This window comes from Notolepis coatsorum (genome assembly GCF_963971535.1).
Source record: "Notolepis coatsorum genome assembly, chromosome: 15".
NCBI lineage: Eukaryota > Metazoa > Chordata > Actinopteri > Aulopiformes > Paralepididae > Notolepis > Notolepis coatsorum.
In genome coordinates, this window is record NC_140179.1 from 73005698 (window position 1) to 73025456 (window position 19759).

A 19759-nucleotide genomic window follows, 5' to 3' on the forward strand; every position below is an offset into this window, starting at 1 on the left:
CCGTCCCTGGAACATGGCAGTACGACAGTCACAAAAACGTCTGGAACACCATCTAAAATGGCGTCACCCAAAATAACATTGTCCTGATCAAAATCAAAATGGCTGCCACTCAACAGACGAGGTCGCGAAGGCGGCTCCTGCTCCACAGGACACGGGTAACTAGGTTGACCAGCACACCTAGTGCATGGCAGAGAATCAGTGTGGACATGTGGATCAATGTCAGAATCATCAACTGACATACTGGGACCATCCCTGCCCACAAGTGAAACATTAGGGACAATAGAGCTACTGTGGGAAGGCTGGCAGCCTAAGTCAGGCTTAGTAGCCTCTCCAACTAGAACAGTGTCACATGAAACAACAGCACCTCTCATAGCATCCTTCCCACACTCATCCTCCAATTCGTTCGTGGCCTCAGCCACCGTACAGGCTGGGAAGACACTGCGCTGCCATATCATCTCCTGCCACATGCTTCTCCAGCACGCATGTCAACTCTGGTTTCACCACCGGGCCTAACACAAAGCCACAATCAAGAGAATCATTATGCAGAGGTACATCCACAGTGTGCTTTCCAAAATTCTCAACAGGTACACATTTTAATTCAACAAAGAATGTGTCACTAAGTGTAATGTCCCAAGTCGAAGTATCAACAACATCACTTTTGTCCTTTGACATTTCCCGTGCCACAGCACACACAGGGAACACTCTTGGATGTTTCTGTGCCAGCTCATTAGGGACCTCAGAAACCACAGGAATGGGAGTTACAACCGGAGTAGCCAACACTTTGTCACCAGCCAAATCATTCCCTAGAATGAAGGACACCCCCTTTATGAGAATGTGAGAACATACCCCCACAACAACATTGCCTGATACTAAGGGAGAATTGAGCGTGACCTCATGCAAAGGTGCATCCACAAATCCACCCCCAAAGCCCCGAACAACGACACCGGAATGCAAAGAAGAGTTTTCTGAAAACGGCAAAAGCCCCTCCAGAATGAGGGACTGAAAAGCACCGGTATCTCTCCAAATTGTTATAGCCTGTTTGGACTCTAGTGCATTAGTCAGGGAAACAAATCCATCCATCATAAACCTTGAGGAACCCTCGAGCTCTTTGTCCACACGTTTGATACTTCCCCCATCACCATCTAACGTTGGCATAGGCGTTCTGCATATGGTTTCTACCAGAGCCACGGTTCTGACATTTTTCTGCTCAAGCACCGGGCACCCAGCAACGATATGACCAGGTTCTTTACAGTAGAAACAGATAATCCCTTCTGGGAATGCACCAGCAGAACCACCCCGCCTAGGAGGTGAAGTTAACTGACCAGCAGACACAGCTTTTGGGAAACGGCCCCCCTGAACAGGGCGCCTATCCCCGGACTCAACACGGTAGTCCTCCAAAAACACGGACTTGTGCGCCAACACAAACTCATCAGCGAAGACAGCGGCGTCGCCTATCTTCGATACCTTACGCTCATTTAGATGTGTGGAAACGGTATCAGGAACACATCTTTTAAATTCCTCTAGAAGAATCAACTGCCTAAGCTGCTCTCTTGACTCCGCCTTCTGAGAAGTGCACCACCTGTCAAACAGGTTCTCCTTCTCCCTTCCAAATTCAACATAAGACTGTCCCTCCGACCTGCGATAACCTCTAAAACGCTGACGATAGGCCTCGGGGACCAACTCATAAGCCCTCAATATGGAAGATTTAACAAGCTCATAATCAGCGCTTTGTTCAAGGGACAGAGCAGTATAGGCTTCTTGTGCCCTACCAACTAAAACACATTGCAGCAGCAGTGTCCAGGCGGTATCAGGCCACTTCAATGTGGTTGCCACCCGTTCAAAAAGGGGAAAATATCTTTCCACGTCTTTCTCAAAAAATGGAGGCACCATCCTAACATTCCTGCCTACATCAAAACCGGAACGTGACTCTGGATGCAGAGCACCCGCCTGCAAGACAGCATGCTTATATTCAAGCTCCTTCTGCGCACGCTCGTGCTCCAGCAACATTTGTTTCTCCTTAAACTCACGCTCCTTAAGCTCACGCTCACGCTCATGCTCACGCTCCTCTTTCCTCTCTCTCTCCTTAAGCTCACGCTCCTCTCTCCTCTCCTCACGCTCTCGCTCTAGCTGCCTTTCCTTAAACTCCAACTCCCTAATCCTCCACTCACCCTCTGCACCAGGTAATAGCGGAGACGCGTCAGACGAAGGAGGCTCCTCCACCATCTCCTCAAGCACCTGCTCTCTAATGAGTAACACCCTTAAAGCACTCAAGGCAGTCGGCTTCAAACGTTTCTCACCCGCAGTAAGCTCTACTCTGTAGTGTACAGCAAGTTCCAGAAGTTGTTCCTTGGAAAACTTCTCCAACATGTCATGAGACGGGCGATCAACAAAGTCCTTGATGGAAGCCATCGTTACTATACCAGTCACCACAAGCTACTCACTTTACTTTACAGTCACGAAGAACCACTAACGAACCACGAAGAACCACTAAAGAACCACTGAAAAACCACTAAAGAACCACCAAAGAACCACTGAAGACCCCCCCAACGAACCACTGAAGAACCACGAAGAACCACTGAAGAACCATGAAGAACCACTGAAGAACCACTGAAGAACCACTGAAGAATGCTAATGCCAATAATAACAACCAGAAGGGAACGTGGTGGAAATGTGAGCTCTACGGAGCGCACCTTTCTAGGTTGCAAAAAAATAAAAATAAAATAAAAATAAAACACAACCACCCTGAAATAAATAGACGTGTCATACACGCAGGGTGTTAGGTGCTACCAGGTATGCTCACCAAACACTCAAACAAACAAAATAAATTCAACAAACAAATCCAAACAGGTGCGCCTTCTAACCTGATATGACTACATATGCTTCTACATCTAAACTGCAGTCAAAACCGGCCCACCACATGTCTACCCTAAGAAACACTAAATCAAGCCCTACCACACTACCTGTGTTTTCTGGCCCCCCTAATCTACCTACCCTTAAACTAATGCCCTGTAGACCTAACCATCTTCAACCACACCTGCTACCAGTCAAAGATCATACTTGACCATCCACCCGTCCAGTACATGATACGGTACCAGACAAGTAGATGGTGCTAATCCCTTCCCTGACTGCCCCAGGAGTATGTGGTGCACAGGAAGCTAACCAACAACCAGAAAAGAATGTCCCTATCTACATGTGGTGCCCACTAAACTATATATTTTAACAGCATAAGTAGTCACATCAAATTACAAACAAATCAGGCATACTCACCTGTTTGATGAAACGGCTCAAGCCCCCACGTTACACAATATGTAACGAACACCACCCAAACCATAATACCATGACACCCCGTGTACCACCAAAAAAAAAAAACCCACAAAACAAATTTCTAGGGGTAAATATCCCGGACGAGCGCCCAACTGTTACGACCCTGGCTCAAAGGCACGCAACCTATGTGCAAAACCGACACCAAAACCAGTGTGTTAACTCAAAGTGCTACTATATCAAGGAATTACTAGTGTAAACTAAAGGATAAGGACTGGAAGAACATGACTATCTATCTGTTAACCCACACTCTTCTAAACACAGACCCTGCATGTGTGTTACCAGGGCTGGTTTTAAAGCTCCCAGCAGGTAACCAATCAGCACTAATTAGCTAATTGGCAGCCCTCACCTGCATGCCCCGTGACACAGGAGTGATCAGGCCTGCATGCACAGTGACCCAGGAGTGATCAGGCTCCTGGTACATAACACGCACACACACACACACGCACGCACACACACACACACACATTTCTTAAGATATTTAAGATGTACTGAGGTCTCTTCTCTCAGTCGATAATTGAACAGAAGATTGGAGGAAAAACTGGCGTTGTCTTCTAAGTCTTGATTGATTGGTTGACTGCTACATCTATACATTTATGACATACCAGATCTACAAATACAGTACTGTTTGTGATACAAAAAGAGTCTAACAAAGAGAGTATATACATTTGAGGCGGAAGAAACTGTACATTGGAGGAGGTTGGGTATAGTGGGGTGGGGTTGAGGGGGGGAACTACATTGGAGGGGGTGGGGTGGGGGTGGGTAACTGTACATTGGAGGGGGTTGTATTAGGACATTTACTGTACGTCGGAGGGGGTTGGGTTAGGACATTTACATGGGTCAGTTTCGAATTGCAGTATCCTGTCTCAAAATCAACTTTATTACAAAAAGGTTCAATTTACAAGTTAAGTCATGATTCCTCCGTCTTCCATCAATAACTAACACACACACACACAGTATATCAGTCTACACACACGCACGCACGCACGCACGCACGCACGCACGCACGCACGCACGCACGCACGCACGCACGCACGCACGCACGCACGCACGCACGCACGCACACACACACACACACACACACACACACACACACACACACACACACACACACACACACACACACACACACACACACACACACACACACACACACACACACAGGGAGTAAGTGTCAAAGAGAGGAGGTCCCAGAGATAGAGTACAGGGTTTATAAGGGAAAGTGTGAAGCAGTTGCATATGAGGCAGTGGAGCGGGACAGTTCATACGGCGTGTGTTCCACCTTCCTGACGGGTCTCGGTTCTGGTCCTGCCTCAGCTGGGCCCCGGGCTGCACTGACGAGCATGTGACTGCCATCCTGATCCACTGAGAGAGAGAGAGAGAAACGTTGGATGTACACACTGTTATGACAGTCAACATGGTGCAGTGGAGGGTTCTGTTCGTCTCTGCTGTCATCTACTGCAGTGTCCAGCTGGCAGCCTCTCAGCACTGGAGGAAAGGTAGGTGGAACCCGGTCATGGGACTAGACCTGATATTCTCAATCTTAAAAAGTATCTCGTATTGAGTCTTAAAAGTGTATTATCGTAAAACAAGTGGAAAATAGGTTGAGATCATTTCACTTTCACAATTGTTTTAAAGAAATGAATTCAAACTCCATAGTGCGCAGCATCACAGTTAGTCTGGAAAGGTAGTTTCATCTTGTATTCAGACTTAATGGTGCACTATGCAATTTCGGTGGAGGGGGATTTGTTTGCAGAGCCTGGAAAAGACATTTACTGTAATTCTTAGAATTATTCTATCTTATGTTATGATGGATGAAAACAAAATCATGTTTAGGCACTGTAAACCATACTTAAGCCTAGAATATGTTTGTTATTAATAAAATTGCGGGCCCTGCCTTTGTGAACGACAGCAGTGAAATAGTAACTTTCCGGGTTGCTTTTTGCTTCAGTGTTTCCAGGGATCCACAAAGGACAGTTTCTTCATTCAGTTGTGAAAATATACGTTACAAATTATTCACTTCTCTGACTCACAAAACGACATAGTGCACCTTTAATACAAATACAATATAGAAACAGAAAGGTCAATCAATTAAACAAGTTTAAATAATTAAAAACAACTGCAGACTGGGGTGAAATGGTTTGCTATTAAAGATGTAAACTGACAATGGATACTAGTATTGAGTTTATATATATGGATATATAGTATTGAGTTTGAACCCTTTCACTACCACACTACCAAACGGTTAACCCTTTCACTGTGACAATACAGAAGGTTATATCATTTCACTGCCACACGACAAAGGGTTAGCCCTTTCACTACCACACTACAGACGGTTAACCCCTTCACTACCTACACTACAACCGTCTGTAGTGTGGTAGTGAAGAGGTTAACCTTCTGTAGTGTGGTAGTGAAGAGGTTAACGTAAGGTTATGTATATAACCAAGTTCTATGAATTATGGTGACGCTCAGTGTCAGTCTGCACGCACTTCACTTCGTGCACGAGCACTGAATAAAAAATTCCACAATGTACCTTTACATCCCAACATTCGTCTGGCCACACCCCTATCCGCTTGCCTTCATAAGCAGGTGTACTCGCCTCCTTCCCAAATTTCACCACAAGGTGAGATCAAGGGCCGCAGTGGCGTCCTGACGCTGAGCGTCACCAGAATTCATAGAACTTGGTTATATACATAACCTTACGTTCTATTTCATTATGGCTCCGCTCAGCGTCAGTCTGCACAAGAGGAGCTGAGCGGAAGCCAGAAGCTCGACAAATGTACCCCGCTGAGGCCCCCCACAACCATCAGACCGGGGAGGACCGAGCCCCCCGACCCTCCCTAATGGAGGGATACCCTCCCTATTGGAGGACGGGAGGGAGACGGATCCGACCGTGCGAAGAGGAACTCAAGCAACTCAACGCACAGGGTGAGCAGACCGTGTCTTGACCCCACGACTACGCACACGCACAACCCGCATGCCACCAGGGAATGAACGGAAGGAACAACCCTCGTTACTGCCCCCAAAATCACGGGGTCAAGAGCAAACTCAACCCTGTGGCAAGGCCGTAGCAGCGGAGCGCGAAGGAAGACCCAGACCCACTGAAGGGACTGGGTCCCCTGGAAAAAGGGGGCCCGGAGAGGTCAATGACGCCAGGCATCAAGACCCCACCAGGCGCTCACTTAGTGACACCGCCCCCCACATCGCCAGCGTATTTGGATAGGGCCCCTCCAAGAGCGGGCCCTTTCCCCCCAATAGTACACCGCCTGGCTCACTGACCCTGCAACACAGGCAGTCAGCATGGCCGTAAAGCACTCAAAAGGTTAACCAACGGAAGCAGGCAGTGCACCGAAGAAACCAGGCAGCAGGCTGCAGACCCGAGCCTGGAGCACTGCGGACGAGACAGGCGCCAAAGGGGTCAACTGAAAACAGCCCCCCCGGCGGAAGGGGCGTATGCTGGCACTGTTGCGCACTATGACAAAGCCTCCATAAAAAAAAACCCACCCAGAGGGGTCGAGGCAGAGAAGGCTGACACGATTGGCAGACGTCATGAACGTGCAGGGGCACACTCAACCGGGTAACCCGGGAGTTGACTCTGCACCAACACACCAGGGAATCAACCACCCTCTTGGTACCACATACGGTGGTTGTTCCTATAACCCCTCAAGAAAAAAGGGTTATCCCAGGCCTACGGTTTCAACGAAACATTACTTCGGACCGGGCCCGGCGGCTCGGGAAGCACACAGGGTTACCAGAGGAGGTCCAGAAGACCACCCCAACAGCCCCCTGTTCGCCATGCGTGAGAGAGGATCGAAAGAAAGGAGAACCAGCCCCTTATAATAGTGCCAGGTACAACGTTTACCCAACAAAGGGTCTCCATAACGCCTAACCCCGTGACACCCGGGCCGACCCGGCATTTTTCCCCCTGAAAAAAGCACAAGTCCCTCAGGGTACCAGAACAGCAGATCTGCATCCCCGGCGGACAACGGGTTAACTGACCTGGACCAGCGTGACCAGAACCTGTCCCGTGCCCTAACCACGCCGACATGCCCACTCCAGGAGAGGGGGCAGGAATGCATGTTGATCTAAAACATGAAAAGAGGGCGCCACCCAGACGGTCCTATTTATACCACGCTCAGTGGCCCACCCCAAGGGCGTGAGACCCCTCTACCTATGTTCTGATCTATTCCGTTAACATCCCCCAGATATGAACGAAAATCCGTCGAGACCCAGTAACAGGCTCTCGGAAGAGGAAAAAATCCCCCATCCTAGTTGCCCTATAAAAACGCTGTTTTAATAACAAGCAACCAAGGCGTACTAGCCTCCTGCAAGATTCTTGACAGAAACACCCCGAGCCAGCACTATGTATGCGTCAGAACCCAAAAACATATCAATGGACAGTCTAACCAGACCCCACATTGATCCTTCAAGGCACCTGGGAGAATGACGAGAAGGTTGTTGTGCTTCATATTCTCCACTCTTTTTTATTAAAAAAGAAAGAAACACCGACTGACATGAATCCCACGTGACGCAGCCGAGGGTATTTTTTTTTTTACATTTTTACATCCCGCCAACCTCACTACAGAGGAGAGATGGAACTCCTCAGCGAGACTTCCCACGTGAGCCATAGATTGAAAAGTCACGGTAACATTGAGTCATGTGACCAACCGACTCAAGTTACACGTATATCGAGCGTAGTAGAACAGTAAGTTCCTACGCTCTGCCCCGACAACTTGACAACAACAGACCCTACATACGGGTCTAAAGTCACGGAAGCCGTCGTCCAATAGAAACGTGCCTAGTGACGTTTGCTATGACAAACCCAAGACTCAATCACCTGTGATAGGTGCGGAGTCAGGGAAACCCCCTCCCCGTGCCAAGCTGCCGAACAGCTTGACCCTGACCGAATGAAAAGAGAGTCCCAGAACCCCCTGACCAATCAGAAGAGGGAAAGAGGGGTTTATCCGGTACCCCCTCGCAAGCCCAACCCTTGCATATGACAACAACAACAGCCATATGATACCTTCAGTAGCAATGCCAATGAATAGCGCAAGCTAATTCAATGCCCTCTAGCCACAGACACATCTGTGAACAGGGTTTATAGCAAGGCCAAGTTGTGTATATGTGAACCCGACACCCGTATCTATGTTGCAAGACACAGAAGAATCTGATAGAGAGAGAGAGCGGCTGAGCCGTGATACGTTTTCATACGAGCATTACTGCAAACCAACACAATAGTGTTGCAGCTCAATATCACTGATTAAGCAACAGAGCACACAACTAACCTCTACCTTTATGTGAAGATTCAGGTCGAGGCAGAAAAAACCCTTTTTCAACCGAGTGTAGGCTGCAGGCCTTGCTTAAGCTCTAACCTGAAAGTAACGTCTAGCCCTCCTATCAAACCCATACTAGTGAAAGATTCACACGTTGCATCCCCATCATATGTTTGGTGAATAAACACACAGTTTGTTAACAAAAAATACAGTCCCCCTTTAGGAGGGACTCTTTATTTTTGAACAAAAATCATAGAGGGGCCGGGAAGGGAACAGGGGGGACCACAGAGGGAAAAAGTCAATGAAGTTTAGCGACGCCTGCCACGAGCCGCTCGGGGCTTCGGAGGGACGGTAAACGATCGGCGGCTGGTCTCGACGATCCCTACCGTCAACTCCGGGCGTAGATGGGCCGGCTGCAGTGGCGGAGGCGCCCTCTCTCCTCCTGGCCTTCTTTGCCGAAGGTCCAGCAGTGGCGGTGGTAGCAGCGGCGGCCACGGCGGAGGAATCTCGACGACGCGGCGGCCGTCTGACTCCACCGGCAACATCGGGCGGGGGGAAATGAGGCTGGAGCACGGAGCGCTCCTCCTGCATCTCCATGCAGGTTGAGGTCATCAGCTGCAGTGCCGACCCGAATAGTCCAGCCTCGGAGAGGGGTGCCGTTAGAAGGGGAGTCCTCTTCTTCTCCGGCACACGCGCCTGCTCCAGCCAAAGGTGGCGCTGGATCAGAGTGGCCAGGGCGCGCACTTTCCCAGCGGCTATAGCCTGCGGCTGAGTCAGATGCAGGATGGCTCCTGCCGACTGGGCGAGCTGATCATGCTGTAAATCAGTCAGCTCCGTGCCGCCCGTCAATATCCCGGACATGAATCTCGCCAGCTGCGCGATGTTAGAAGTGGCAGCTAGAGATTGTGTTCCGGTGATAAATGACTGGTCGCTCCAAAATGCCAACCACCTCGCCGATTTCCCTTGGGGAACCGGCTTCCGTAACGGCTCCCACACCACCTCAGGACAAAGGAGCGCCGCCATCGGCCTATCAAGCCGTGGCACGCCCTCCTTCATGCCGTGTACCAAACCCGCCACCCGCGTGACTTGCACGTAGGCGGGAGTAAGGCCCATGATGTGGGAGACCACCTGGCCCTGACGGACGTAGGCCGCCATTGAGGGGAAAAATGGGTACAACGTCCACCCCTCTCACCGGGCGACGTTGCCATAGATGACCTATGAGATCGTCAGGGACAGGAATAGGCAGTGGCTGCGGCAGTGGCACGCCGTTTGCGACTGCCGCCGCCGCCATGAGCTCGGGGAACAAAGCACGCAGTTCCCCCTGCATACTTTCCTCCTCCAAGCCCGCGTCTCTCACATGCAGCAGACTACTGGTCAAGGAGCCACATTCTGATGTGGCTGATAGCAGGGCATCCCGCCGCCGAGTCGGAGGTTCTAACCCAACATCCGCGGACGAGGAACCCCAAGGAGACATCTCACCCCCCTCCAGTGTTACCTGGACAAACAAGAACCCGTCCGCCTCTATCATGTAGTCCTTTGTTTCCATCGGCCATGTAGAGACAGACGCATCCTCATCCGGCTCCAGTAACTCACCAAAACCAGGCCGTTCGTGTCTGCAAGCCACCATCTTGCGACGGGAGCGAGCTGACGCAAAAAGTTTGCGTCTCAAATCCCCCGCAACCAAAGGAGCCGGCCGCCCAACAGCGGACGACTCCCCGTAAGCAGAGGAACCAGAGCCGGAACCAGGCCATCGCACAGGAGACGGCACTGGTGCACCAGCTCCTTGGAGAGGCAAACTACCCATCGGACGCCTACCGGGCGTGGCTGCCGGCCACAAGAGAGGCCTCAACCCTGCTCCAAGACGCACGACAGAGGCGGCGATGGAGAACCGCTGGTGAAGAGTGGCGTTGCGAGCGCGACCCTCTGAAGTAGACATTATGACTTAGCTTTTTTCTTTCGAAATATATGAGAGAAGAAAAAAGCAAGAAAAAATTTAAACACGTCTCAACTTTCTTCAGCTAACAACCTCGTCAAGTGTGGGATCTACCGAAGGCGAGTAGGTGACCACACACCTGCTTATGAAGGTAAGCGGATAGGGGTATGGCCAGACAAATGTTGGGATGTAAAGGTACATTGTGGAATTTTTTATTCAGTGCTCGTGCACGAAGTGAAGTGCGTGCAGACTGACGCTGAGCGGAGCCATAATGAAATAGAACCTTCTGTAGTGTGATAGTGAAGAGGTTAACCTTCTGTAGTGTGGTAGTGAAGAGGTTAACCTTCTGTAGTGTGATAGTGAAGAGGTTAACCTTCTGTAGTGTGATAGTGAAGAGGTTAACCTTCTTTATTACATGGAGTTTTAACATTCGCCAAAATGCTTGATTGTGATTGGTCAATAGCGCTTGGTTGCCCATAGCAGCGGTAAATTATTTCTCGATAATTCACCGCTGCTACGGGCAACGCGCAATAATAACCGCTGTTAGGGGCAACAGAGCGCTATTGACCAATCACAATCAAGCATTTTGATCGCAGTCACGAAAGCTATAAACTCGTTCCCAGCTTTATCTCGCACAGCTGCACTACATCAGGTGCAATCAAGTCCACACCTGCCGAGGAGCAACAGAACAACTGTGTCTGCATTTGGTCTCTCCTTGTCGATGGTGTAAAATGAACAGTGATGGGAATAACGGCGCTATAAGTAACTTCGTTACTAACAGCGTTCGTTTTTTCAGTAACGATTACTCTTCCAATCTTAATAACGCTGTTACCGTTACTGCAAAAAAATGCTGCGCGTTACTATGAATGAACCTGTTTCTTTCATCAGACAGATCTTTGCGCCGAGAGGCAATAATATGTTCTTCCTTGTTTAGTGGGCAGTGCGCGAGCCAAGCATACATGCTGACGATTGGCTGAGGTTGAATAAAATGTCATGGTAAGCCAATCAGAGGTGGAGGTGGGCGGGTGTCTAAAGCATCCAGAGTCTGACACACAGCGCGACAAGACAATCGATCACTGATCAGTCAGCATGAGACCGTGGTCCGTGTAGTGTACGTTTTGAGCCCAAAAACTAATCCAACGAACAACACAAGCGACTCAGTCAACATGAGACCGCGGGTCCATGAGCGTTTTGTGTTCACTCTTTGCAGCGCAGGGCACTGAGTGGCTCTACTGCAGTGCTGACAGCCTTATCAACAGTGCTGCACTTCCTGGTTTAATAGCACAGGCTTCAGGTGCTCAGAGATATATATATCTCTGTATGTCATGCATGTCTTAAATGTCATGATTAGATTAGTTTAGATGATTCGATTAGATTCTTATATCTGTATGTTGTGTATGTCATTGATTGATTGATTGAAAAGTTTATTAACAGATTGCAGAATGGGTACACAGTACAGCTCAATACATACAATTGTTAAGGGGATGCAGACCAGAGAAAGACTTTCGTCATAAATGTCATGAATTGAAAATGGGGGACCCTGATGTAAACAAGACGAAACTCTTTCTCTGGTCTGCATCCCCTTAACAATTGTGTGTATTGAGCCGTACTGTATTGTACCCATTCTGCAATCTGTTAATTAAAATGTTCAATCAATCAGTATATATTTGTTATTTATTTTTGGTATAGTGCTTAACAAGCATAATTTAATGTTGCCCAGTTGTGGCCTGTTGAGGGGCAATACATATCAAAAGTTCCAAAACATCTATTCTGTTTGTATTTGTATGATCCACTATATAAACATAGTAATTATAATATCTACATACATGGCATTTGATTGGAGGCTAGTCTCACTTTGTCCCACAGCAACATTAAAATAGTTTAGATTTGTGTATGTTGTTTATGTAAAAAAAAATCTTGAAAGTAACGCAATAGTTACTTTCTGTACTTTTATAATTTGTAACTGAGTAAGTAATTTAGTTACTTTTTGGAAGAAGTAACTAGTAACTGTAACTAGTTACTTTTTTAAAGTAACTTGCCCAACACTGAAAATGAATTACGTATTATTGTTAGTAAGTTAGCCATGTAATAAGCGGGATAATGTATAGCTATACTCGGTCATTGTCGCAAAATAATTGACCTTCACTGCGTTTAGAACACCGTATCGGTCAATTGTTTTGCAACAATGACCTCGTAGCTATACATTATCCCTTACGTAGTGTGGTAGTGAAGAGGTTAACCTTCTGCAGTGTGATAGTGAAAGGGTTAACCTTCTGTAGTGTGGTAGTGAAGAGGTTAACCTTCTGTAGTGTGGTAGTGAAGAGGTTAACCTTCTGTAGTGTGGTAGTGAAGAGGTTAACCTTCTGTAGTGTGGTAGTGAAGAGGTTAACCTTATGTAGTGGGGTAGTGAAGAGGTTAACCTGCTGTAGTGTGATAGTGAAGAGGTTAACCTTCTGTAGTGTGGTAGTGAAGAGGTTAACCCTCTGTAGTGTGATAGTGAAGAGGTTAACCTTCTGTAGTGTGGTAGTGAAGAGGTTAACCTTATGTAGTGGGGTAGTGAAGAGGTTAACCTTCTGTAGTGTGATAGTGAAGAGGTTAACCTTCTGTAGTGTGGTAGTGAAGAGGTTAACCCTCTGTAGTGTGATAGTGAAGAGGTTAACCTTCTGTAGTGTGGTAGTGAAGAGGTTAACCTTCTGTAGTGTGGTAGTGAAAGGGTTAAAGTGGTCACAGAAACTAAACGCAGATTTTCCTAATTCAGTGCAAAGTAGTGATCTGTTGTTGTTGGATCCAGACACTCAGTTTCATGGAGGTCTCTCAGATAATATTCCAAAGTCTACATTTAGCACCGGAGAGAGGAACATTCTCTCACTATCAAATCTGTTCAAACTCTGCATTCTGTGATTGGAAGGAACATTCTCTCACTATCAAATCTGTTCAAACTCTGCATTCCGTGATTGGACTTATTAATAAGATCCAGAGATTCTAGAATGTTCCAGACAAGAGAATGATTGAAATCACTGGATAAGTCACGTAGAAGACTAGCTGGACCTGTGACAGAAGGGAAGGGACTCTCAAGAATGTCAAGGCTAAGTCCCAAAAGAGGCTTTGTGTTAGAAGTCTGTAGCTAGTTATGCAACACTCCCTTCCTTCTGTGGTGCTAATGAAGCCAAATCGTTAATCATTACATCCAAGTCAAAATAAATAGAGCTTGCAACTCCTTTTTAAATATTCCCCAAACTGCTTATTAATAATGATTGATGATTCCAATTAGCATCTGCCTAGCGGCTGGGTGGCGCAGCGGACATTGCGCTCGTCACCAACGCAAGAGACACCGGGTTCAAATCCGGCTGTCGGCGTTGCCTCCGGCTTGGGCCGGCCGTCATACTAACTCAATTGGCAGAGTTAGCGGGGGGAAGTCAATGGGTGGTAATCTGGACGTTGTGGACAGCAACTCCTACAGGTCATTTGGGGCGCCTGCACAGCAGAGACAGGAAATGGCGGGGGTAGTGTGAGCCTCCCACACGTTACACCTCGCCAATGAGAGTCGGCGCTGGCAGGTGAAAAGATGTGACAGGCTGCCTCCTCGTGTATCGGAGGGGACAAGTGATGCAAGGCTTCTATCCTCCCTACAACCGACCAGTGGGGGGCATATATATACAGTAGCCTAACAACAGGAAAAATAAAACAAATAATTTTCTTTTTTAAAGGAAGCAGGGTGCTGTCCAATTGGACCAACAGTAACAGAAAAAACAACAAAAAAACAACGGGATCGGTGGCTTAAAAGAAAAGAGTCGTGGGGGGAAGGGGGTGGGCTACTTACATTTTTACATTTACATTTAGCCATTTAGCTGACGCTTTTATCCAAAGCGACTTACACGTTCTGTACGACAAGCCATCAGGAAGGGCACAACTCTATCAGCTGAGCAACAATGTTCATCAAAGTGTTGAGTGCTACAGTGTAGGTTAGTTTATTAGGACAAGTGCATGACAGTACGGTTAGTTAGAGTTAGATTTTTTTTTATTGTTTTTTTTTTTTTAATTCAGATAATGGTTGAAGAAGTGCGTCTTTAGTCGACGGCGAAAAATTGGACGTGATTCGGCTGTCCTAACTGGGGTGGGTAGTTCATTCCACCATTGTGGGGCAAGGACTGAGAATAGGCGACTTCTCTTTGATGACCCTCCCGGAGCTTGGATAGGAGTAGGTCTGAGGCGGCCAGAAGATGCAGAGCGTAGGGGTCTTGAGGGTGTGTAGTTAGAGACCATTGACCGGAGGTAGGCGGGAGCGGTTCCCTTTGCCGCACGGTATGCTAGGTCGAGGGCCTTGAAGCGGATTCGTGCAGCAATGGGGAGCCAGTGCAGGTCCCTAAGAAGTGGGGTGACATGGGCCGACTTCGGTAGGTTTGAGATCAGGCGGGCCGCTGCGTTCTGAATGAGTTGAAGAGGCTTAGTGGCAGTGGCCGGGAGGCCAGCGAGCAGTGCATTGCAGTAGTCGAGGCGGGAGATGACTGTTGATTGGACGAGGAGTTGGGTGGCTTCTTTTGTCAGGAAGGGGCGGATCCTTCCGACGTTGCTCAGGAGGAATCGGCAGGTTCTGGTCGTCGCTGCGATGTGAGCAGAGAAGTTCAACTGGTCGTCGAGGACAACACCAAGGTTCTTGGCGGTCGGGGACGCAGTCACAGCTGCATTCTCGACTGTGATTGAAAGGTCGGTTAGGGGGGAGGATTTGGCCGGCAGGTGGAGCAATTCTGTTTTGCTTAGGTTCAGTTTGAGGTGGTTGGATGTCATCCAGGCTGAGATGTCGGACAGACAGGCCGAGATCCGCTCAGAGACGTGGATATCTGAGGGAGGGAAGGAGAGGAAGAGTTGAGTATCGTCGGCATAACAATGGTAGGAGAAGCCATGAGACGTGATAATGTTACCCAGTGATTTAGTGTAGAGGGAGAAGAGAAGGGGTCCTAAAACCGAGCCCTGGGGGACACCCGTCCGCAGGGGGCGGGTGGCCGACAGGGTCCCTCTCCATGACACTTGGTAGGAGCGGTCATTGAGGTATGATGACAGCCATGTCAGCGCAGAGCCAGCCACTCCCATTCCTGCGAGGGCCGCAAGGAGGATCTGGTGGTTGACTGTGTCGAAGGCTGCAGATAGATCTAGGAGAATCAGGACAGAGGAGAGGCATTTCGCTTTTGCTAAGTGAAGTGCCTCTGTGACCGCAATGAGGGCTGTCTCTGTGGAGTGACCAGTCCTGAAGCCTGACTGATTAGGGTCTAGGAGGTCATTCTGTAAGAGATAAGCAGTAAGTTGGTTGGATACAGCACGTTCAAGTGTTTTAGAAAGGAAGGAGAGAAGAGAGACAGGACGGTAGTTGCCTATGACGGTAGGGTTCAGGGTTGGTTTTTTTATGAGCGGCGTGACTCTGGCTTGTTTTAGGGAGGTGGGGACCACCCCCGAGTTGAGTGAGGAGTTGATGGTTGCAGTTAGGAATGGGAGGATGTCTGGTGCTATGGTCTGGAGGAGTGGGGAGGGTAGCTGGTCCAGCTGGCAAGTAGTTGGACGGTTCGACGTTACCAGTGTCAGGGTCTCTGCTTCTGTAATGGGAGAGAAAGATGACAGAGTGAAGGATGAGGTTCTCGATTCAGCATTTGGAATGGGTGGGGGTTGGGAGAAGGAGCTGCGGATGTTCTCCACTTTTTCCTCAAAGAAGATCGCAAAGTCTTCGGCAGAGAAAGATGAGGGAGGGGGGGGTGGGGGGGGAGTGAGGAGGGAGGACATGGTAGCATGCAGTTTGCAAAGATTCTTGGCAGAGGCCTCGATCCTATGGTGGAAGAAAGAAGCTTTGGCATTAGTGATGGTTTTGGAGAATGTTAACAAGAGGTTGTGATATGTGTCGATGTCAGCAGTGAGGCGTGACTTTCTATACTTCCTTTCAGCTGCTCTCAGGACCTGTCTTTGTTCTCTCACTGGATCTGTCAGCCATGGACTGGGTGGGGAACGGCGGGCAGGTTTCTCAACGAGGGGACAGAGCTTGTTGAAGGAGGTTGCAAGGGCTGAAAGGAGGGTGGAGGTTGCCATCTCTGTGGAGAGAGCAGAGAAGGTGTCACTCAAAGGTAGAGCAGATAGTAGGGGTGCACCGATATGAAAATTGGCCACCGATACCGATACCGATTGTTCAACTAACACAATCGGCCGATACCGATACCGATACCGATAATTGTGGCAAAAAATAAGTATTTTTAATTTTTTTAAAAAAAATTTTAATTTTTTTTTTAAATTTTTTTAAATTTTTTTAATGAAACTACTGTATATTTGTATGTGTGTTTGTATTTGTAGGCCTCTTTACTTACTTAAAAAAGGAAACATCAAGAAATATGTTTATGGTATCACTGATCCCTCTCCCAGTATCGTCTGGCGGCCTGCAGAGGGATACTATTTTCTCAACCAGAGCTTTCAACCAATGCAATGGAACCATTCTGGCGGCCTGCAGCGGGATACTATTCTCTCAACCAGAGCTTTCAACCAATGCAATGGAACCATTTTGATTGACAGTCGATTCGGCCAATTACGCCACACCGCTAGCACCCACCTCCTGCTTACCACCAAGCGTTTATTCATTTTTCTACTTCGGGGCATGCCGCCATTGATCTGCTTGCGAGAATGCGAGTCAAACTTAGAACCACAACAAGCTAATACGTTAGCTGCCCGGCAGTGCCCGCCGACCAGCGCGCTCCACAGGATGGCCAAACGAGACACAATGATTTTACTGCAACAAATTTTATAATAAAACAAAGCCTTTCTATACATTTGTCTGGTTGAAAACTTTATTAACAGATTGCAGAATGTGTAGTTGGGTACGGAATGAGCAACGGAATGTAACCGAGCTATGCACGGCTTGCTTGCTATCTTCGGGTAAATACTATGCTGATGTAATTGAACGTGTAACTAACTATAATAACGTTAATGCCACAAAACGAATGTTTGTGTCATTTTAACAGTAGATACTTTCTTAAATGCCATCCTCCCGACAGAGCGGTGTTGATGGGGAGCTCTGATGGATTCGCTTGGTTGTGTTATTAACATTGAACAGCTAACCGAAAGCTAGGGTTAACTAATGTTAAAGGTTTAGCCATAACGTTACGTTGGCTAAAGTTGGGGCTATTCTTAATCCAGTAATAATGGCTGCAGACCTGCAAGCAAAGTACAGCAAGTTGGCAAAGGAGTATTCCAACGTAAATCACATTTTCACCAGTAACGTTAGTCTTCTGCCTCCCGGCTATGAACGGACTCGGAGTAATGCCTTGCTGCTATGGGTAATAATAATATGCTGATGTTATTGTCCGTGTAACACTAACTATATAACGTTAATGCCACAAAACGAATGCCTTGTTAATCATAAATAGTAACTTTGATGCAGTAGCTTGTGTGTGTGTGGGGGGGACGGCGGGCGTTGTGCAGGTAGGTCGCGAGTGAATTATTTTTTTTTGCCTTTTGACGCTACACAAATGGATGGTTAGTTATCGGCGACTGCTATCGGCACATTTGAGCTTATCGGCCGATAGGCCGATAGCAGTCAACAAGGCACTTATCGGCCGATACCGATACCCGACCGATATATCGGTGCACCCCTAGCGGATAGTATGTCAGAGGAGAGGGTGGAGGGGGATAGGGAGGGCAGGTTGCGTCTGAGTGAGACTGTTTGAGTTGGGGTGAAGACCTTTCGGTTAAGTTCAAGTTCAAGTTCAAGTTCTTTAATAGTTGTCATACAGAAGTACAGAATACTTTCATACAAAATGCTTCTTACTGTTAAGCATGAGAGTTAGTGAGAAGGATATGAAGGAATGGTCAGATACATGTAGGGGAGTTACCGTGGTGTTAATGATGCTGGAGTTACGGGAAAATATGAGATCCAAGGAGTTGCCTGCTTTGTGGGTGGGAGGCATGGCAGTGGGAGTCAGGTCAAACGATTGTAGGAGGGAGACTACTATGACTGACTGAGATGAGTCAGGCAGGTTGAAGTCGCCCAATAGAAGGAGAGGGGTACCATCTTCCGGTAAGGAGCTAAGAAGCATGTCCAGCTCATCTGTGAAGTGATCGAGTGTACCTGGAGGGCGGTAGAGTGTAACAATGGTGAGATTGAAAGGATTAGAGACAGATACTGCATGATATTCGAGAGAGGAGAGTGACAGTTCTGGGAGTGGTGTTACGTTTGTAGCCCATGAAGGAGATGTCATGAGGCCAGTGCCTCCACCCCATCTGGAAGGTCGAGGTGTGTGAGTGAAGTTATAGTTTGTAGATAATGCTGCAGGTGTTGATGAGTTATTGGGGGTTATCCAGGTCTCAGTTAGAGCCAGGAGCTGCAGATTTAGACTATGGGCGTAGGCAGTAATGAAGTCAGCTTTCTTGACTGCTGATTGACAATTCCATAAGCCTCCCCGTACTGTGACAGGTGTATTAGTGGCTGTAGGAGGGTAGGAGAGATTAGCCGGGTTGCTAGCAAACTGCCGTGGGTGGGTTAAATCTGTTCTAGAGGAGCAGATTGTGGATATAGGTATGAGACACATTGTCTTGTCAAGAGTGGCAGGGAGGAAGTAGAGAAATAGCAGAGTGGGAGGGAAAGGGAGATTTTTCAGAGTGGAGTGTAAGATAGGACTAGGGTGTACTTAGCACTAGGTGGATCGGTGGATCCCTCGCCGGATAACTCCAGGAAAACTCCTCCTCTTTGTCCCTCTTCGTTTCTCGACGCTTCGCTGACGCTACACCAGCAAGCCTTTAAATCTCTATCACTAATTAGTGCTGTCTTAACACCTGGCCCTTAATGGGGGCACTTAACTAAACAAACTGGCCGTTTTAAACACGCCCCTTTAATCAAGTCAGCTGGTTCCTCACTTTTAAGATTCACTAATAAACTTAAAATGGCTTACCCTTGTTTTCAGTATAAAGCAATGTTTCTCAGTGAGTGTGTCCTGTCCTTCCTTAACAGAGCTCAGTACAGAGTGATTTCAACACAGTCTGGACCTCTGCTTTTAAACAGGGCAGGCTCTTAATGGCTCACTCAGCAAATCAGTTGCTACTAGTAAACAGGAAACAGTCCCTTAATGGGGGCACTTAACTAAACAAAATGGCCGTTTTAAACACGCCCCTTTAATCAAGTCAGCTGGTTCCTCACTTTTAAGATTCACTAATAAACTTAAAATGGCTTACCCTTGTTTTCAGTATAAAGCAATGTTTCTCAGTGAGT

At 47.9% G+C, this 19759-nt stretch overlaps 1 protein-coding gene across 1 annotated transcript in view; it reads left to right on the plus strand.

The window, feature by feature from the left end:
* The first annotated feature begins 4594 nt into the window (after positions 1-4594).
* The window catches only part of fam180a (family with sequence similarity 180 member A), a 39039-nt gene continuing 23874 nt past the window's right edge, over positions 4595-19759 (plus strand). The window contains exon 1 of the mRNA XM_084330081.1: positions 4595-4820. Within this exon, the coding sequence (XP_084186207.1) occupies positions 4727-4820 (94 nt within the window). The 5' untranslated portion in view covers positions 4595-4726. The remainder of the gene's footprint in view (positions 4821-19759) is intronic.